This window comes from Xyrauchen texanus, chromosome 4 (genome assembly GCF_025860055.1).
Source record: "Xyrauchen texanus isolate HMW12.3.18 chromosome 4, RBS_HiC_50CHRs, whole genome shotgun sequence".
NCBI classification, from domain to species: domain Eukaryota; kingdom Metazoa; phylum Chordata; class Actinopteri; order Cypriniformes; family Catostomidae; genus Xyrauchen; species Xyrauchen texanus.
This window is the reverse complement of record NC_068279.1, coordinates 41,234,509-41,250,684: the sequence shown is the minus strand read 5'-3', so window position 1 is coordinate 41,250,684 and position 16,176 is coordinate 41,234,509. Positions and strand designations below refer to the sequence as shown.

Genomic DNA, 16,176 nt, shown 5'->3' with positions numbered 1-16,176 from the left:
ATATTAATACACATAGTTGGATCAGATGGACAAAGTAATGATATATGACCTACTGTATAATTAATTGTTTTTAAACTGTTTTTATATACAGGAGACTGACTGACATATGCTGTTGTGAATTTATATAAAGTTACATTTAGGTATTAACCATATAGCCCATTAGACATACAGTACCATGTAATCATATGGATCCTCAATGAAATATCTGCTGTACTATTCACAATTGGTCATCATACAGCTACAGAACAGTGTCCTACATAGCAATTAATGAAGACAAACACAATTTAACCCTTTTCTAAAATTCCAAGGGCCATTTAAAAGAAAGAGACAATATTGTTGTTCACAAAAAAAGGTTATTTATTTACACCATGTATAGGATGACTCCTGAAGTTGACTCCTATGTCTTGCCACTCTTCTTAAGTTGTTTTTTTATCCTCATGTCAAAGTGCTCCCGCTCACTGATTAAAAATAAATAAAAAAGAAGCTAAAGTTGAATAGTGGTAGAAACAATGGTTATAAAATAATGGCAGGATGTCATGTTTGAACATTTTTACTTTATAGGATCCTTACAGTACCTTGCGTCAATGACAGGTCCTCGCAGGAATTTCTCCTCAGCCTCCAAGATGGACACATGTCCCACAACAGCGAGAGCACAGATGATGGACTACCAGAGAAAGAATTGAGATTTATCACAGCCCAAATAAGCCAAGCATCATTTTCCATGTTTAGTTTTTTTTAACAACAAAATCAAAAGTGCCTTTTCTATATTAAGCACAAAAAATATTATTTTTAGAGCAATGGTCTAACATTATGGATAAACTATTTGACATTAAAAACAATTTGAATCTGACACCATGCAGAGCACAACAAACACAAGAGACCTACCTCTGGAAAAAGGACATCCATAATGAATCTGATCTGGTCACTGTGGGTGTGGGTGTGCTGTCCAGAATTGAAGTCAGGTGAGTGAACATAACATCAATTTGCTCCTGATCTTCAATGAACAACGGCACAGGCACTTTCTTGATGTAACACTTGGAAAAAGTGTCAAGCCACTTTGATTTTTTTTGTTCATTGATGATGGACTGTGCAGAGAAAATTGAAAATGACATTGAGAACATTTCCATGTATGTGTAAGTAGTTTATTTACTAGACAAGCTATTGGTTTAGAATTAATTTAAAATGCATTATTGATGCATGTACCTGAATGTGATTATCGGTTCCTCTTGCCACAATGAAGTCCACCAGAGCCTGGTTGAACAACATTCGGTTCCTCTCAGCAACAACATGTTGTGGCAAGTCATGTGTTAAACCTGGAAAACACCTGTAAAGAGGTCGTAATGTCCCTTCAGTCAGCCATCTTGCCTCCTCGGTCCAGTGGGCGAACCTCTTCCCATGCCTTTTAAAAAGAAAGAAAAAAAATCTACTTTGTGGGCCCCCAATAGGACAACTCTTGTTATGGACAATAAACAGGCTGCATTGATCATTTAAATGTTTACATTTCATTTAAATTGTTTGAATGTAGGTTATCATGAATAGAAATCTGGGACTGCCATGTGGAAATTGTACAGAGGAGATTATGAAAAACAATTACATGTCATGATTGATGACTAATGACTATGCTGATGGTTTATTGCTTTTTTTTTTTTTTTTTGTCTGTGCTGTAATGCCTCAGTTTGGTCAGTTATTTCTACTGATATAACTATTTCTATTTCAAGGAAGGAACAAAGCATGAAACACTAAACTGAGATGTAAAGAAACTAATGCACATACCCCTCTGTCTCAAACCGCTCAATTAGACGTAGACACCACCACTCCCTGATTGCAGGCATGTCAAGCTAACAGAAATTGAAATGTAACAGGATTAGTATTTAATTTGTATTGTTAGAATTCAATGACCAGCAATAAAGTACAACTTTATAGCAACCTTCTAAGGAAGAAAATAGAAAAGCTCACCGAAGTAAAACTGAATGGAGTGTTCAGCACAGTGTAAAGGGCATACTGAAAAAGAGTAAAGATTAATTTCCAAAAAAAAAAAAAAAAAAAAATTGCTTTAGTAGCCTGTTTTAATAGCTTACCATAAGCATGAAAACTCCACAATCAATGCTGTTGTTCTGTTGAGGAAAGCCCTTTAGGAAGCAAGTATATTAGAATTTGAAATAAAACATACACAGAGCTGAAAGTATGTACAATAGTATTGTAGTTGTGTGTCACCCCAATATCCAATCCTGTGACCTCTGTCCACTGTCCAGGGTCGAGACGATGTGCAATACTCCTAAGATTTGGGTAAAAGTCAAATTAACAAAGAGCCATGAGGAGTCCTATGTTAAAAAGCTTATGTAACAGCATATCATATGGCCATAAATTAAACCAGCATTTTTAATCCTCTGCTCACACCCATTTGAGTCTATTTTCTCCCACAGAACATGGATGCTTCGTCCACAAAGAGGCCTGATTTTGCTTTGCTGGTTTAATCTTTTAAGATAGATGTTTCTATTTAGAACAATGTAACCACATGTTACATGCCATAAGAACGTGGCAACTGTAAATGAATATAACACATACTCTTATAGCTAAAAAAAAAAAAGACCCCTGAAACAATGCAACCGCATGTCTACATTACATGCCATAAGAACGTGGCAACTGTAAATTAATATGATAACACATACTCTCATAGCAAAAAAAAAAAAAAAAGACAGCTGGAACAATGCAACCGCATGTCTACATTACATGCCATAGGAACGTGGCAATTATATTCTTAGCTGTGGACCTAAAGATGTCTCTGTACAGGTCATCTCCAAAACCAGACTCATGATTACTATACAGGGAGTCTAGTAGGAGGATCTCTCTTAAGAGTGGCTTTAGTACCTATAGGGATGCATAATCAATGGTTGTAGCTAGGGAGTACAGAGAGTGTTATGACAATCCATTTCACATTTGCATTACCTTTGCTTTATGATATAAGGGTAAAAACAATCTTCCGTAAAACCAACATAAAATAATAATCATAGTCAATAATACGTATCAAAGCTGTATAAAACGTGATACGCAAATATCTTTTGAGATAACGTAAAATCTTACACATAACAGATAATGTTCTGGGCCGGCAGCGTTTGTCCATAGGGGAAAACAAGGGCATCCTTCATGTCAGCATCATCCTAAAAAACACAATTAACAAATATGAAAACTTACTTTACTTTCGACTTATGGTAGATGTCAAATAGTATGATTTATGCATTCAATACTCACTGGAAAGTAGGCTAAGGGATCTACACTGTCTTTCCACGTAGTAACGACATACATATCAGCAGTATATATGTCTTTGCCCTGTGAGAGCAAATGGAAATATTAAGAAGACTACCACTTGCCATTCATATATGAAATTTAAAAAAAAAAGAAAAAAAAAGTATAAACTACAAATAGCTCATTTGAAATCATGTGAAAAAGATTTATACATGCGCCCGAGCATCTTCATAAATCAGTTTCATGCAGGCATTTCCAATCTGCAAGAAATAATCAAAATAGTTAGCACATACACAAAAGTCTAAGTTCTTTCCACAAACAAAACAAAGAGCATACATTGAGCCCACGGCTTTACTTTTTTGGTGCATGAAAAATATCTACATGCAAATGTTACCACTTACATCAGACTCCATTTCCCTTCTCAAACCCAGTGTCCAAAAATCTTCTCTTAAGAGGCATATCGCCCCCTCCTTCACAATGACCTCATCAGCCAGTCGCCCCGTGTCCAGGATGTATCTGAGCTGCAAAGGACAAAAGAAAAAAATGCTTCATATTTTGTTTAAATAGGCAACTTGTCTTGATAAAATTGATTTTTAGTTAACACAAATTGTGGATGTTACAATACAGGCTACTGTGGACAGTATGTTTTAGCATTGATAGTGAAGACATGAACAACTACCAATTTGTCTTGTAGAAGATTATGAGGCTTCATCCAAGGTTGAGCTGAATACTCATCTGCATCCTCCACAATCATATCCTCGTCCACTTCCTCCATGTTCACATCTGCAGAGGTTTCTATGGGAATAAAATGAAACAATCTCGGTCACGAATAATGAACTGCAATGGAAAATTACTGTTAGTTAGTGCAATTACTTTATCCATACCCATGCCTGTTACAGGGGCATCAAAGTCTGGCAAATCCACTGTTGCCTCTGAGCCACTAAGGTCTGTAAGGCATGCAAAATTAGATTATTAGTTAATTACACAGAATACAAATGCAATACAATAAATACAATAATGAAATCCACTTGTAGACGTCAATAAAATCAAGTACAGTGTATATCAGACTTTGTTATTAAAAGGGTTAATTGATGAGTTTGATATTAAAAGATTATATAATATTTGATCACATGCAAATAAGGAAACATTACATTGTACATCGCAATGCTTAGCAATAACAGACTAAACAAGTGCCATAAAGTGGCTTGATCCTCTACTGTGTTACTTACTGGTCACTTGGCGAACGTCTGTTGCACCAGATTGAGTAGAGGACTCTGAAACAGCTTAATTAGATAACACAAAATATTGGTACATGACAACATCTGTACAACTAATATTTAGAAGAACCAATTCTAAAGTGGTATGGCAGTAATTCAAACATTACCAAGAACAGCCTGGTGGTTGATGTTCAGCACCACTTCTGTCCCAAATACTTTTTTGAAGGCCTCTAGTCTTCTCAAATTCTTCTGACTGTTGTGGTGGTGGATGATACTTCTCATGAGGAAGACGTGAGTTGATGGAAGGGTCATATTTAGAAAGTAGTTATTTTTCTTTAATTTGCTAAAGAACTGTTCCGCAACCTGGCTATTCACTTTACCAGCAAGTTGGGCTACAAGACCAATCTTGCGGAGAGCATCCCGTTCGTCTTTTGAATTGTCTTCATGAAATTTGTCATTAAGGACATAGTGCTCTGCTGAGCCTGTAATTAGGTGGCCATGGCTGTCTGGGACTTGTTTTTTTATACTAAGCCACGGTAAGGAGATCTTCAGCTTTCCCTCCTTTGCCATCTTTATGTTGCCATCTGTTGGGTCAGCTAGACGACCTTCGTGTGGCGTGAAGGTTAACGTCTCAGGATAGCGAAGATTGGTGTGTGTGGCCAGTCCCCGTGCGAAATCATAGATGACTACATTAGGCATGTGTTTCCATGAGAGGAGGAGATCTGCAAAGTCTCTCGGACTCTCTACGCGCAAACAGCATTTGATGCTGTACACAATTCCACAAGGGCACATGACTACAGCCCATCCACCTGGAAAAAAAACCATCTATGTCAGGCAGCAGTAATACAAGTATAAGGCCTATAAAGGTAAAGTGGCATTCACAAACATACCAAAACACAAGCATTTGTTTCTTACCAGAGGCACCCCAAATCTTTTCGAATACTTTGTCAAAAGTCTGTCTAGATTTCATCTCAGATGAAAGCCTCTCTAGGAGGTCACTTTTTGAGCCAATGGAATCAACACCACATTCCTTGCACAGTTTCCTTATCACTGATACCTAAAAAACAAATAAAAATACAGTTGCAACAAAAATACTTACATGCTACTAAGCCAAAGAAACACTTCATGCTAATCGCAGAATTTAGAAATGAAATCAATTTGACCTTTTTCTTATAAAGCTCATTTTTAAGTCTATCTTCAGAGACTTTCTTTGGGTTGGTGGATTTTTTGGAACTCTGTGTTGAGGCACTGACTGGACTTGCGTGTATTTCTTCCAATCCATGGTGCCCAAAGGTGGTAATTGGGGTGGACAGTGAAGGGATTGTCACTCTGTTCTTAAATAACAACAGAAAAAGCAAAATGTTCAAAAAAAGATTGTAAATAGCACACCAAATATTAAGAAGAGGCACATAAAAGCAAGATACAAAGCCACGACCAATCATTTGCAGGGCCAGTTTATCCCAAAAGTCGTCCATATCTATGTGTCCATTGAAATCCTTTGGTGGTGGTTTGATGTCACTCACTAACAACATACAGAAAGCAAACATTAATAAGACGACCTGTATAATGGAAAACAGGTATATATGTATATTGGCTAAATATGCACAAGCAGGGTCAATTCACCCAGAATGTATTATTTGCTCAAAGCACAGAATATCAATATGGTCTATGCCAACACACTTACATGACATGTTGAATGCTCCTTTTCTGTGGAGATCCATGATTACAATGGGTGGATGATCCCCACATGTCACACAAGAGTATTCGTACTCGTGACTTGTGAGTGCCTCAAAATGGAGATAAGCATGGAGCACTGTTTTGGCTGGAGGAAACTGTTCCCCTATGGTGACCTCCAGACACTGAACCACTCTCCCGACAGCGGTGTGGGCCTATAATTTAAGATAACACAAACAATAATTTCTATCCACTTCTTGAAAAACCTTGCAAAGCATTACTTTTACTAGAGGTAATGGTAAATTATTTAAGATAACCTAACCTGTAGCATGTTTCGAAGATGTAGGCATAAAGAGAGGTCAAGAATGACACTGTCATTAAAATTGTGCAGGCCATCTTTCCACTCTTGATACCTGTAGTGGATTCCACATTGGTGGCAACATTTTGAGTAGGTGGCAACGTCTGAAAAATACCATGTTCGAAAATTAAGCCACACTACAATACCATTTAGGACACATTCAGAACTGATGTCAGTATGTATTTTATAGATCCTTATTGGCACCAAAATTACTTACCATGGATAATTCTTGTATTTGTAAGAATTTTGGCCTTTGATGTAATGAGCAGATGGTCTGATAAAGGTACATTTCCAGCACATCTATGGCAGAACATCTCATCAGGAATGAGGCTGGTTGGGTATGTGCTTGAAAATGAAGGCAGACGCAGGTTCTGGTCTGATCTGTGCTTTGGATGGTCCTGAAAAGCTGATGCTCAGTCTGGAACAGGTGCCATTTTGCAATGTATTTATGAAGACAGGATCTTCTTGACCTGGCACAAGGACAATGCCAGGAGTTCTGCTTTACATCATATGTGACCATTATTCTTCCAAGTTGGGCATAATATGAAGCATGTGGCTCATATACTGAAATGCACCTCTTTAAAGAGTGCATTGTCGCCTTTGTTGCCACAGACAAGGGTTTGTTGTCTTGGGTGGCCAAGCTTTGTCTTTCTAGGCAATCTCTCTTTCTTTCACTGCCAAACCATTTTAGCTTGACCATTTCTGACAGGGTACTTTCTGAAAGAGAAGGACCATCAGCAAAGGACCCACAATAGTCCAGTGACCTGAGGTGATGGCATTTGTAGTGGCTTAGTCCACTCCTCCTGGCTAAGTCCATGTCCACTTGACAGGTTGGCAACTCACATTTGACATTGTGCTCTGCTCCCCAGATTTTATACACAACATGGACCGGAACACTCGAAGAAAGAAAATGTTTCTGGACTGCATAGACACCGTTAGCTCGGTCTATGCAGTCAGAATACAGGTGATGACTTGATGTAATGTCGTCCCTAGATTTTGTGTGTTTCCTCTCTAGATGTTTTCTTAAATGTTTTTTTTTTAATAGTAATGTGACAAAGAGGGCATTTTGTTTTAATAACTACGCTGTTTTGTAGTTGTGGTTTTATGAAGGACCTACTTGCAGTCAGGGGAGCCACATCAGGAATGGTGTTTGATGTACTGGCAGTCAGGGGAGGCACATCAGGAATGGTGTTTGATGTACTGGCAGTCAGGGAAGCCACATCAGGAATGGTGTTTGATGTACTGGCAGTTAAGGGAGGCACATCAAGAATGGTGTTTGATGTACTGGCAGTCAGGGGAGCCACATCAGGAATGGTGGTTGATGTACTGGCAGTCAGGGGAGCCACATCAGGAATGGTGGTTGATGTACTGGCAGTCAGGGGAGCCACATCAAGAATGGTGGTTGATGTACTGGCATTCTTACAGCCTTTCAGGTGGGCCACAAAGTGGTCACGTCGGATTTTTATTGAGGAACAATATACACAATGGTAGTGTAATTGTGACACACAACCTAGACCACACCGGTGGATTGTATAATCTGAAAGAAAAAAGAAAGAAAAAGAAAACAAAAATCACTCCCTTTCTTGCATTCCTACTTCATGTGATTAGCTTAATGTTTCAGAGAAAGGCAATAATACACAGCACAACTTATTTGTTAATCTTATATGCAACGTGGCCTTACAATGTTGACATAGCTTTATTTGAGTAATACTAAAACATCAATCATGCATATATTTAACATCAACATTCATTACATTTTTAGAAAAAAATATAAATCACAAATGCTTCATGGACGACTGCCCTCGAAAAGTGAAGCTGAAGATGCGTTTGTACTTTACTTTTCTTTGAGGGCTTAAAAAAAGCAGAAGTACAGAAAGGACAGTGATATAGGGAACAGCAAAAGGTGCATCTGTTAAGCGCAGGTAAGCTGCAACCTCTCTGTATAGTTATTTCTTCACCTGAAGAGAGAATACAATTTTCATTTGGAGAGAGAAAAAAAGAGATGGGTGTTTATAGTTTATACAAGTTTAGAGAGAGAGAGAGATTTTAATTTTCTTAAGTAGCTAAAGCAAACACACACACCTTTATGAGATACAAGTTAAAAAGAACTACAGACAGAGTATGATAAAACACACATTAAGTGCACATAAATTTTAGTCCAGATCAGTAAGCTATTTTAAGAAAACTGTATATTATGATATACATTAGATAATTAGATCATCTCATTTATAAGAAACAACTCAAACCAAAATCTACATTTAAACCATATGGGACCAAAGTTTTTAATGTGGGTTTTATCATGCATGACGTATGTATGTATTATATGACAAAATATTTGAGTGAGTGTGCAGTTCAACTCTTTACTTAGAGAGATTTGCATACATACAAATACATACATACATGCTGTTATGCTTGAGTAACGAGGCAGACGAGGAAATGCGGATCCAAACGCAGCTTGAACTTTATTAGACAAACCAAAACAGAAAAACACAAAGGAACAACCCACGATGGGGAAATTAAACATAAAATAGTAAACTACACACGACGTGAGCAAAACAGGGGACTCGAGGAGGAAACACACACCGGGTTGACGTCAAACAACGATCGACGAAGACTGAACAAAGACACGGGGTATAAACAGGGGGGCACACTGGGCAGGCAGGAAGTCCGGGGGGCACAGAGGGCAAGACAGGCAGGTCCGGGAGGTGCCAGGGGCAGACAGGAAGTCCAGGGGGGAAATGAGTCAGTCCACGAGGGCACGAACGAAGGTGAGACAGTCCACGGGGGCACAAGTGGAGATGAGGGTTAGGGGCCCAGGGAGGTATCGACCGGGCAGGGACAGGTTTTGATGGTCTGGGAGCGGGCCATCGGGCAAGGACAGGTTTGGGGAGCCTGGGAGGAGGCCATTGGACGGGGACTGGGTCAGGAGGCCAGGAGGGGGGACTCAGGACGGGAACAGGGTCAGGAGGCCTGGGTGGAGGCCACGGGACAGGGACTGGATCAGGGGGCCTGGGGAGAGGCCACGGGACTGGGGCTGGGTCAGGAGGTCTGGGGAGAAGCCACAGGACAGGGACTGGGTCAGGGGGCCTGGGAAGAGGCCACAGGACGGGAACAGGGTCAGAAGCCCCGGGAGGAGGCCACAAGACAGGGACCGGGTCAGGAGGCCTGGGAGGAGGCCACAGGATAGAGGCCGGCTTTGGTGGCCTGGGAGGTGGTCGTGGGCCAAGGGCCGGTTCAGGGGACCTGGGAGATGACCACAGGACAGAGGCCGGTTTTGGTGGCCTGGGAGGTGGAGTGGCCACAGGGGAGGCCGGCGGAGCCGCGTGAGGCGGAGCCAAGGAGGACCTCTGAGGCGGAGCCGAGGGGGGTGATGGCTCAGAAGGCCCAGAAGGCGGGGCTGAGGGAGGCTCAGGAGGTGGAGCTGAAAGAGGCTCAGGAGGCGGAGCCCTGGCAGGCTCGAGAGGCTTGAGGGGCGGAGCCCTGGCAGGCTCGAGAGGCGGAGCCCTGGCAGGCTCGAGAGGCGGAGCCCTGGCAGGCTCGAGAGGCTTGAGAGGCGGAGCTCTGGGAAGCTCAGAGGGCGGAGCTCTGGAAAGCTTGGGAGGCTTGAGAGACAGAGCCCTGGAAGACTTGAGAGGCGGAGCCCTGGAAGGCTCGAGGGGCTTGAGGGGCGGAGCCCTGGTAGGCTCGAGAGGCTTGGGAGGCGGTGCCCTAGAAGGCTCGAGAGGCTTGAGAGGTGGAGCTCTGGGAAGCTCGGAGGGCGGAGCTCTGGAAAGCTCGGGAAATTCGGACGGCGGAGCTCTGGAAGGCTCGGGAAACTCGGATGGCGGAGCTCTGGAAAGCTCGGGAAACTCGGAAGGCGGAGCTCTGGAAAGCTCGGGAAACTCGGAAGGCGGAGCTCTGGAAAGCTCGGAAACTCGGATGGCGGAGCTCTGGAAAGCTCGGAAACTCGGATGGCGGAGCTCTGGAAAGCTCGGAAACTCGGATGGCGGAGCTCTGGAAAGCTCGGAAACTCGGATGGCGGAGCTCTGGAAAGCTCGGAAACTCGGATGGCGGAGCTCTGGAAAGCTCGGGAGGAGGAGCCCTGGAAGACTCGAGAGACTTGAGAGACTTGGGAGGCGGAGCCCTGGTAGGCTCGAGAGGAGGAGCCCTGGAAGTCTCGGGAGGTGCTGGCTCTAGGATGGGCACGACCACTGGCGCTGGCTCTTGGACGGTCACGGTTACTGGCACTGGCTCTTTGACGGTCATGGCTACTGGCACTGGCTCTTGGACGGTCATGGCTTCAGGCTCTGGCTCTTGGACGATCGAGGCTTCTGGTACTGGCTCTTGGACGGTCACGGCTACTGGCACTGGCTCTTGGACGGTCACGGCTACTGGCACTGGCTCTTGGACGGTCATGGCTACTGGCACTGGCTCTTGGACGGTCGAGGCCGCAGGCGCTGGCTCAGGGACGGTCGAGGCCGCAGGCGCTGGCTCAGGGACGGTCGAGGCCACAGGCGCTGGCTCAGGGACGGTCGAGGCCACAGGCGCTGGCTCAGGGACGGTCGAGGCCACAGGCGCTGGCTCAGGGACGGTCGAGGCCACAGGCGCTGGCTCAGGGACGGTCGAGGCCACAGGCGCTGGCTCAGGGACCGGTCGAGGCTACAGGCGCTGGCTCAGGGACGGTCGAGGCTACAGGCGCTGGCTCAGGGACGGTCGAGGCCACAGGTGCTGGCTCAGGGACGGTCGAGGCCACAGGCTGGCTCAGGGACGGTCGAGGCTACAGGCGCTGGCTCAGGGACGGTCGAGGCTACAGGCGCTGGCTCAGGGACGGTCGAGGCTACAGGCGCTGGCTCAGGGACGGTCGAGGCTACAGGCGCTGGCTCAGGGACGGTCGAGGCTACAGGCGCTGGCTCAGGGACGGTCGAGGCTACAGGCGCTGACTCAGGGACGGTCGAGGCTACAGGCGCTGGCTCATTGACGTTTGAGGCTTCCGGCACTGGCTCATTGACGTTTGGGGCTAACAGCACTGGCTCACTGACGTCTGAGGCTACAGGCTCTGGCTGGGTTACCGTGGTATGTGCCGGCTTAGGTTCGCCGGGCGCTGAGGGCAGAGTCAAGGGGGGTTTAGGGCATGGGGCTGCGGCAGGCGGAGGCTGGAGCACAGAGACCACTCCCTTTCTCCTCTTCCTCCGGGCTGATGCGACTGGCGAGGCTGGGACTGTCTGCTGGTCAGGCTGCTGGCGTGCGACGCTCACTGTGACATGCGCGGTGGCCGCTGTGACATGCGCTGGCTCACTGTGACATGCGGCGCTGGCTCGCTCACGCTGGCTCTGGCTCACTGTGACATCGCGTGGCCGCTGGCTCGCTCACTGTGACAAGCGTGGGCCCTGGCTTGCAGACCGGGCAGGCGTGGGTTCTGGCTCGCAGACCGGGCAGGCGTGGGCTCTGGCTTGCAGACCGGGTAGGTGTGACAGGGGGGCCCCGGACAGCTGAAGGGTCTCCACAGTGGGTGGAGGGGTAGGGTCTTCCTCCACGACGCCCACGGTGAGCTGTGAGCCGCAAACTAGTAGGGTCGCCTCCAGGAAGTCGCAGAGCGCCCAGCCGCGCGTTGCCTGTGGCAACCGCTCCCTCAGCGCCGGCTCAGATTGCCCCTAAAGAAGGCCACCAAGGCTGAGTCCGGGAAGTCTGAGACCCTCGCCAGGTTCAGGAAATCGTGGATGTGGTCTTCAATGGGGCGGTCCTCTTGCTTTAAGCAGAGCAGATGGTAGTTCGCACGTTGGACTGCTGGATCCATGGGTGGGTCGATCGCTCTGTTATGCTTGAGTAACGAGGCAGACGAGGAAATGCGGATCCAAACGCAGCTTGAACTTTATTAGACGAACCAAAACAGGAAAACACAAAGGAACAACCCACGATGGGGAAATTAAACATAAAATAGTAAACTACACACGACGTGAGCAAAACAGGGGACTCGAGGAGGAAACACACACCGGGTTGACGTCAAACAACGATCGACGAAGACTGAACAAAGACACGGGGTATAAATACACAAACATGGGAAAAGGGGCCAATGAAAGAACAGAACTCAAACAAGATAACAAGGTGATTAACAGAAACCAAAGGCAAATTAACAAGGGCAGGTGCAAACAATGAACACAAGACTATGGAGGTACAAGCGTGACAAAAGTGAAAACTAAGGAATACCAAAAGTGACAAAATCACAAACAAAGGGCAACAGTGAGACAAGACCGTTACACATACCTATTATAAATGTGTTTGTGTACACATCATAAACTGTAATTAACACATTTCCAATATCCACGCTAATGTTGCTCCAGAAACCATGTGGAGTAGGCTATGTTTAAATGCAAGGAGTAAACAGGGTCTTACCAGAAGATGCCATGTCACGCAAGCTAACGACAGACAACAAGATAAAAATACAAATTAAATGAATTTTAAAAGTGAGTGAGAGCGGGTAAAGACTGGATCAGCTTTTAAACTTATATGTGGTTAGCCAAGTTTGAGCCAGACAGAACATCAGCCTGACCGTCAAGTAGCCTACTTTTATTGTCTCTCAAAATACATTATAGACCCATCTTTTGAATTGATATCGAATCTTAGCTAATCGTTTATAAATATTGCATCATTACAATACAATCAACAACAATAAATTTAGCAGATTATTAAAAATACCTCAATTCGTGTCACTTCTAAAAGGTCTGATGCTATATAAGGTCTGTTATGATATAGGACTAGGCTCATATACTAATATAGTCTCCCCCTACTGGACACATCAGGAACAACAGGGGCGTAAAACTGCCAGGGGCGTAAAACTGCCAGGGGCGTAAAACTGCCGGCTCCAGGTCTGCAGCCTCCCCCTACTCGGGATACCTGGATCGGTATCGGCTCCGATACTGAAGCTTTTAGACAGGTCGTATCGGTCTGACGAGCCCGATCCAAATCTGATACTGTGTGTTAGTCATGTTCCTTTCTGCCAAGCTCAAAAAATAACACAAAAAAAACATTAAAACACAATTAAAGTAGTTCATATGACTCATATGAACATTTTATTCAAAGCCATTTGAAGATGTGCAATAGCTTTGTGAATCAGAAAAGGCTGTGTTTAATAATTACATTTTTAAATGCATGCGTAGCTGCTGCTCGTCAGTGAATGTTACTGCTCTGTTTACACACACACACACACACACACACACACAGCGCGCCTATTTTTAGCCTTCACAGTGGTGCGCAACATTTGAGCGCTACTCAGGAACAACATCTCAGATGTAGGTGCTCAATAGTTTGGATCACTTATAATATGCATTTAGTGTGGCACCTGAGGTGCATTTTTTATTTATTTTTTACCAGAATATGAATAAGAAGCGAATTAAACTACTGTGAACTAGTCTACAAACAGACACATACAGGACTTCCTGGAGAGTTTAAAATTTCAAAATAAAAGTGTGAGGGTTTAAGAGTTAAAGGTGCACGATTGCGATTTATTACTATTATAATATATTATTATTTGTTTACAAATGATAATAATATTTAAGTTTGAATGAGTTCCAATAAATAACTGTGAATGAAAAGTGATCTGATATCTTACAACTAAACTGAACAAAAAAGAGATCTGAATCCTAAAAGTCCAGATTAAAGTCCCCAAAAATATCTACTGATGACTTATACTGGAATTACTGTTCATTTTGCTGCTACATTATCAAGTATACTAGTTTATAATAATGTTTTTCTTAATAAGCTATACATTTATATAAAAATAATGTTTAGTTTGAGGATTTTGTTTCTTTACATATTAAATAGTACTCCCAATAAGTTACAATAATGTAAAGATATTATAAACTGATTATGCAAAAAAACAACACTGATCAGGATTGGCATCGGCAGATACTGAGATTTCCAATATCGGAATCGGAAGAGAAAAATTGGTATCTGTACATCCCTACATTGGACAACAGATAATTGGAAATGAGTGTTATGGATCTTAACCCCATTGATGTTTTGTGGGATCAGCTAGACTGTAAGGTGCGTGAGAAGAGCCCGACAAGACAGCCACATCTATGGCAAGTACTACTGGAAGTGTGTGGTAAAATGCCACCTGAGTATCTGGACAAATTGACAGCTGGAATTTCAAGGATCTACAAAGCTGCCATTGCCGCACGTGGATGATTTTTTGATGAGAACACTTTGAAGTAGTTTAAGAAGCTCTGAATATTATTTTCAGATTGTATTAGTAATTTTTCACATTATCCTAAGTCCTGACTATACATTGTGATCAGTTGAATGCCACTTTGGTGAATAAAAGAACACATTTCTTTCCATAAGAGCAAAATCTGTACATTATTCCAAACTTTTAATAATGACTGGCTGACTGTACAGTATAATTCAAAATAAATACATAAATGGACAAATATTGGTTAAACTTATTTTTATTAGCTGTGTGTGGAATGAGAGACATTGAAACTAGCACAGTGTAGATGATTTAATAAATCATATTGCTTTTAAGCTGAACACATGATACTGTCATTCAAATGTGATACACAAAAATACACAAGGCTTTTCAGAATCTTTCAAAATGTTCTGGTGATGAGCAGCGAGGCTTCCCTTGTGCCCTATTATTCACTATTCATTTTTAGTCAGAAATTATAACCCTTTTTATTTCATACAGAACATAACGTCTCATAAAGCTAACCATATGTGCTGTTTTTTTAACATATGGTTGCTGATCTACTGGATAAAACCACTAGCTCTGGGGTCTTTGCCCTCTTCATCTTTTTCAACACAATTACACAAAACAACAACCCTGTCCACGAAAAATGACTTTAATGTTTGGCGGTACTGCCCAGGACTGGTTTTAATACCACTGTGTGTAGAAGATATTTGATCACAGGTTACAGTAAGTAATGTGTTGATGTGGAACTGGGAGGAGCTGGTGACCACTTCTGACTGAAGCAATAATTCACACTAGTTAACAGTGCTATGGATTTTATGGGGTACTATATCTACGTCTGTACTAATGACCTGCCTTTTGTTCCTGCTTGAACATTAAATGTACACAGAGTACTTTCCTCCTTTTGCTATTATTTGATCTTTTCTTCTTACATGGTTTGTGGTGGCTAGAGGGGCAATATAGAATGAAATTGTGATGGATCTGAAAGCTACATTGAGCTGAATATTAAGTAACAGGCCCAAGGGAGAGAGACTTATGGGTCAGGATGCTTGTTTTATGCTGAAACAAGAAGGGAACAGAGCAGTTCCAAAATCATTTGATGTTCCAATAAGAATCTGGCTGAAAGCTGAATATGTGATAGAGCCCATGGATGTGAGGTTTTGGGTTCATTAACAAACCAAACATTCATATTGAATCTGCATGGAGTTCTTCTGAAAAGAACATCCTGCCAAATAATATCTGCAGAGTAGAATTATTTCTAGACCCACTAATAATACTTGCTTAAAAGACCATCTTAGACCAGCATGCTGGTCCAGACTGGTTTATGCTGGTTTAGTGCAGGTAAAGTTGGTGGACCAGCATAGCACGAACAAGGCAATCTCACAGGCAAGACAATCTCAGAATGCATTAGGACAAGCTTAGTGAAAACTCATCCAAGATGGTGGATGAAAGCAATAGAAATGTCTAAAATATAGTAAAATATAGCATCAAATCAGGTTTCACCCAGAATTTGTGTGTAA

General features: G+C 43.1%; 1 protein-coding gene and 1 long non-coding RNA gene across 2 annotated transcripts; both read right to left on the bottom strand.

The window, feature by feature from the left end:
- Nucleotides 1-367: 367 nt before the first annotated feature.
- LOC127642956 (uncharacterized) lies at nt 368-1,039 on the bottom strand. The gene is made up of 3 exons (XR_007970439.1): nt 886-1,039; nt 576-664; nt 368-458 (listed from the first exon to the last, which is right to left on the bottom strand). It is a non-coding gene; the product is annotated as an uncharacterized LOC127642956 (long non-coding RNA).
- A 110-nt stretch (nt 1,040-1,149) lies between these two features.
- LOC127641401 (uncharacterized) lies at nt 1,150-12,874 on the bottom strand. The gene is given in 24 exon segments (XM_052124402.1): nt 1,150-1,158; nt 1,204-1,399; nt 1,774-1,838; nt 1,957-2,001; nt 2,079-2,129; nt 2,215-2,275; nt 3,089-3,122; nt 3,125-3,158; nt 3,250-3,327; nt 3,456-3,503; nt 3,645-3,764; nt 3,923-4,038; nt 4,128-4,190; nt 4,628-5,269; nt 5,376-5,517; nt 5,624-5,666; nt 5,668-5,787; nt 5,850-5,982; nt 6,145-6,349; nt 6,457-6,596; nt 6,710-6,873; nt 6,906-7,570; nt 7,614-8,029; nt 12,862-12,874. Coding segments are annotated over 24 exon segments (3,603 nt in total).
- Between the last annotated feature and the right edge of the window lie 3,302 nt (nt 12,875-16,176).